The sequence below is a fragment of the Agrilus planipennis genome, unplaced genomic scaffold (genome assembly GCF_000699045.2).
Source record: "Agrilus planipennis isolate EAB-ADULT unplaced genomic scaffold, Apla_2.0 scaffold94, whole genome shotgun sequence".
NCBI lineage: Eukaryota > Metazoa > Arthropoda > Insecta > Coleoptera > Buprestidae > Agrilus > Agrilus planipennis.
This window is the reverse complement of record NW_020439120.1, coordinates 273,048-277,635: the sequence shown is the minus strand read 5'-3', so window position 1 is coordinate 277,635 and position 4,588 is coordinate 273,048. Positions and strand designations below refer to the sequence as shown.

The window sequence follows — 4,588 nt, the reverse complement described above, 5'->3', positions numbered from 1 at the left end:
CAGATCTCAAAAGAATGCTCGTTGGGAAAAAATTTTCGTCGAATGAAGAGGTGATCGCCGAAACTGAGGCCTATTTTGAAGCAAAGGACAAATCGTACTACAAAAATGGTATCGAAAAGTTGGAGGATCGCTATAATCAGTGTATCACCCTTGAAGGGAATTATGTTGAATAAAAAAAACGAATTTTGCAAAAAACATGTGTTTTACTATTTTAGGCCGGGGACTTTTCAACTGACCTGTTATTTATGAACAGTAATCTAATATAGGTCTACCTCTATGCCTCTTAACTCCGGTTTCAGCCTCTCGCCCTAATTCTTATTGACTTTCACCTCTGTCCTCTGTTCACCTTTTTTTTTTAATACCTCCTCATTTCAAATCTTCTCTATCCACGTATCCTCATAATTCGCCTGTAACACCACATTTCGAACGCTTCTAACCTTTTCTTTTTCGCCGCACCCACTGTCCATGTTTCGCTTCCATACAACGCCGCGCTCCAAACATACACCTTTAACAGCCTTTTTGAGATTTCTAAATTAACCGTTCTCAAGCATAAAAGTGACAGCTGTTTTTGTTGAAGGCGACTCAACCTTGCGCTGTCTTCTGTTTTATATTTCTACTGCTTCTTCCATCCTGACTTATCTGACCTCCTAGATATCGAAAATCAGCCGTTTCTTCCTTTTTCTCTTGCATACCAGCAATTTTGTTTTATTTTTATTTATTTTCGTATAATGCTGTTTTGTCAATACCATGTTTAGACTATATCTGTAACTCTTTCTTGCTAGGTGCGAATACTGCTATATTATCTGTCAATTTAAGTATATTAATTTTTTGTCCCTGTATATCTTTTCGTACAGTTGTTCCGTCTTTAATGTTAATCGCGTCTTCGATGTTATTAAAAAATAGTGTGTAAAAAGTGACAGTGTGCATCCCTGTCTGACTCCCTTCCTAATATTAACTTCCCTACGTTCGTGCTCAACATCTAAAATACATGTTGCTACAAAAATGTATCACTGTTCTTCTTCGAAAATCTATTGGAGAAGAAATTATACCAGCCTCAATATTAGTAACGTAAATTCTAAATAGCTTTCTTTCTAAAGACTTGGTTAGAGATCTCTGTGTAACTTACAATTAAATCCTGAAATGCAACAATCGTAGTTTTTCCTTCCCAAGAAAATACCAATTCTGGGAAATTAATTTTGACAAATTTCGAATTGTGGTAGTTGATGCAAAGTATTAATATAAGTATACTTATCGCTGATAATTTTGTCTTTATCACTTTATACAAATTTAATTTTGATTTATGCTCATACCTCCGATTAATTAATATAAGTAATATAACAGTAAATTTGAATGTTTATTCGACTTAACTATTCTACTTCTTTAACATTACTTTAAATACGTATTATTTTAAACTTGAGAACTGCAAAATCATACATCTCAGATGACAAGATCCTTTGGTTAGGTAATAGGGAAAGGAACGTTCACCAACAGGAAGAAATTAAATACTTTGAAATCAACCTCCATAGTCAAATTTAATTGTTTAATTTATGAAGTGTCTATAAAAATAAAGAGTAATTACTGAAAATGCTCTTTGTATGCTGAAATAAACAACACATAGTCTGTTTAATTAATTAAAGAGACCTCAAGTTACACAATAAGGTACGTAGATACACATGCAAAGTTTAATAAGTAGCGCGCGTACTTGCTCACGTTCAACCAATACTATAATAGAGAAGAAAATGTGATATCGCAAATTACAGACCAATTTCCATTTTGAGCATATTTGATTTAAGCTTCTGATGCTATTGTTACAAATTATCTTTCGTGACAATTCTCAAGTCGCATTATAAGTCAGAATTTGAATTTTATTGCAAATAAAATAAAAGGCAAGGCGCACTATGGGGAACCAAACGGAACCGAACCGAAGAGAAATATTTTCGCTAGAAACTCGACCACTTTAGTTACTTATAATACAAAACGTAAATAACAGAAAATATAAAAGAAATGGGTATAAGGAAGTGCAATATGGATAAATAGAGGGAAAAATTCTAAAATTGAATTTAAAAAAATATACAGGGCATTCCATTTAAAAAGCAAAGTTTTGATTGTTCGAAGTTACGTAAATTCGGCATTAAATTTTCGTCATCCTGTATAATACTAAACAACATTTAACGTAACTGTAATAAATGATGGACATCCCCCTATCTTCCTTTCATATATTAATACTTCAGCTTGCATAATATAATAAATATGCAATTTTGAGATAGACAATGAAAAAACACTTTTTTTTTTTGATAAAGTTGAAGTAAAATGCTACAAGAATGGTATTATCTTCTTTAAAGAGGGGAACCCACGAAAACCTTTTTTAAAAGAATTTTAAAACTTTATATATCGTAAAGTAGTTTCTGAAATATTCTAATGGACTCCAACCGTAAGATACCCTATATGTTACAAGTTCCATTGCGATTACTGGTACTTTGTTTTTGTTATTATTGTCCTAGTCTTCACAGTTTCCAATGGTAACTTTGAGCAAGTGAAGACGAGCTAATGCCAAAGAACCTCACTCACATCATTTGGGATACGATATGGAAACCAATTTTATGTTCTTAAATTTTATAAAGCTAACAGTACTTTTTGCCCTGAAATATAATAAGTGATTATTAAGAACTCCGTTTCTTATTTAACCTATTGTGTTTTCTGAAAAGGGGGATATTTTAGTACTGTTAAGAAATCCGCATGTATCAAGGATTACTGATTTCAGTAGACTTATGTACGTAAGCTTATGTAGTTTCAACTCGGTATAGCGCCTATTAATGATATTATTATTGGAATAATTCGAACTGTGTTCTTATTCCACATTTCTTTTATTTCATCTGCCAAAGAAATATATTTTTCAATTTTCTGAATATATTTTTGTTTAAGATGTTCAGTGTTTGGTACAGCAACATCTATTAGGTATGTTGTTTTAGTTTTTTTTTTGAAGATAAGTGTGATATCAGGTTTGTTACGATTAAATGTTTTGTCTGTAATTATGTCTCTATCCCAATAAAGCTTGGCTAAGTGGTTTTCTAATACATTTTGTGGTTTGTATTTATAGTACGGCTCTAATTATTTTATTATTTTACTACAATAGTATTATTTTATCCTATAAAATAATTCGAAGTGGTCTGTATTCTGTCGAAACTACCAGACGCGGATTGCGATTTCGATCTTTTTGCATCTCATCAGCGCGTCGCAGACAGCTCCGACAGAACACAGACCAACTTTTACCTGCTGTCTTAACATAACATATAAAATACCACAAATGGCGCGGTAAACGCCATCTGTTGTACGCATGCTCCAACAAGGTCCATTTAACTATATGGATATCTAATTGCTGAAAAGAATCCCGGCGTAGCTAACCTCAACGTGATAGGCACGTTACCATAATCGAATAAAATAATTATGCCAGTTCTGGAAGTTTCGACAGAATACAGACCACTTCGAATTATTTTTGATTCGATTATGGTAACGTGCCTATCACTTTGAGGTTAGCTATGCCGGGATTCGTTTTAGCAAGTAGATATCTATATATTTAAATGGACCTTGTTGGAGCATACGTAATCCTAAAATGTAGCATCGTACTACAGATGGCGTTTACTGCGCCATTAGTGGTATTTTCTTATTTTATCCTGTCCGTCATGTGAACAGAACGAGAACATACCTATGATGACCGCAGATCATTGATCCAAGACATTTTTACGTTTTATTTTGACTTCACCTTCTCTATATTGTTACAACAAATATTCTCTTTCGACTTAAACTAAAAATAGGTCACTTGATGGACAGGATAAAATAATCCTACTGTAGAATGGATTCTATAGTTCTGCGTGGTCTACGAACTTACCTTCATCGTATATTATCATGACTGGTTTAGCTTCTCTCAGGATATGTTCAACTCTCGCTGCAGGAAAACTGGGATCTATGGGTAGATAAGCCGCACCAGATTTTAAAATTGAAAGAAGAGTGATGACTAGGTAATCAGAGGGATGCATGCTCACTGCAACAATGAAATCCCCATCTTTGTTTCCAGTCAATCGAAAGTCTTTCACGTTTTGAACGATAACGTTTGCCAATCTGTTTGTAAGGTCATCCAACTCGCTGTATTTATATTTTTTCGTTTTACCGTTTTCTGAAAACAAAATGAATAATAATTTATAGCACCTTCTATTGTTTAATCCGCAACTTTAGGATCAGTTGGTTGTTTAGATGAAATGCAGGTGAATGAAAAATTTTTTTGGGAAATTTCTCAGTCCGAAATATAAACTAAAAATATCATCTAAAGTAATATATTAATAATCCAATACATTAGACCAGGCCTTCTTAAACTATGGGTCGCGACCCCAAATGGGATCGCGTAGCGAAGTTCTGGGATCGCGAGAAATTTTAATGTCAAATATTTAAATATACGATTTTATAACATCTAGATGTGTACCTATTTGTTTTTTTAATTTTATTTATCTTTCTTTTATATTTATATGGGGTCGCCAGGAAACTCGCAATCATAAATGGGGTCGTGAATGAAAAAAGTTTAAGAAGCCCTGATCTA

At 33.3% G+C, this 4,588-nt stretch overlaps 1 protein-coding gene across 2 annotated transcripts in view; it reads right to left on the bottom strand.

Annotated features, from left to right (window-relative positions):
- LOC108741169 (mycosubtilin synthase subunit C) overlaps window positions 1–4,588 on the bottom strand; it is an 87,435-nt gene that overhangs the window by 56,007 nt on the left and 26,840 nt on the right. Inside the window, exon 3 of one of the 2 annotated variants that reach the window (XM_025977713.1) lies at window positions 3,887–4,171. In XM_025977713.1, the coding sequence (XP_025833498.1) occupies window positions 3,887–4,171 (285 nt within the window). Of the gene's footprint in view, window positions 1–3,886; window positions 4,172–4,588 lie in introns of those variants that run through there. The other variant, XM_025977714.1, reaches the window with a different exon arrangement.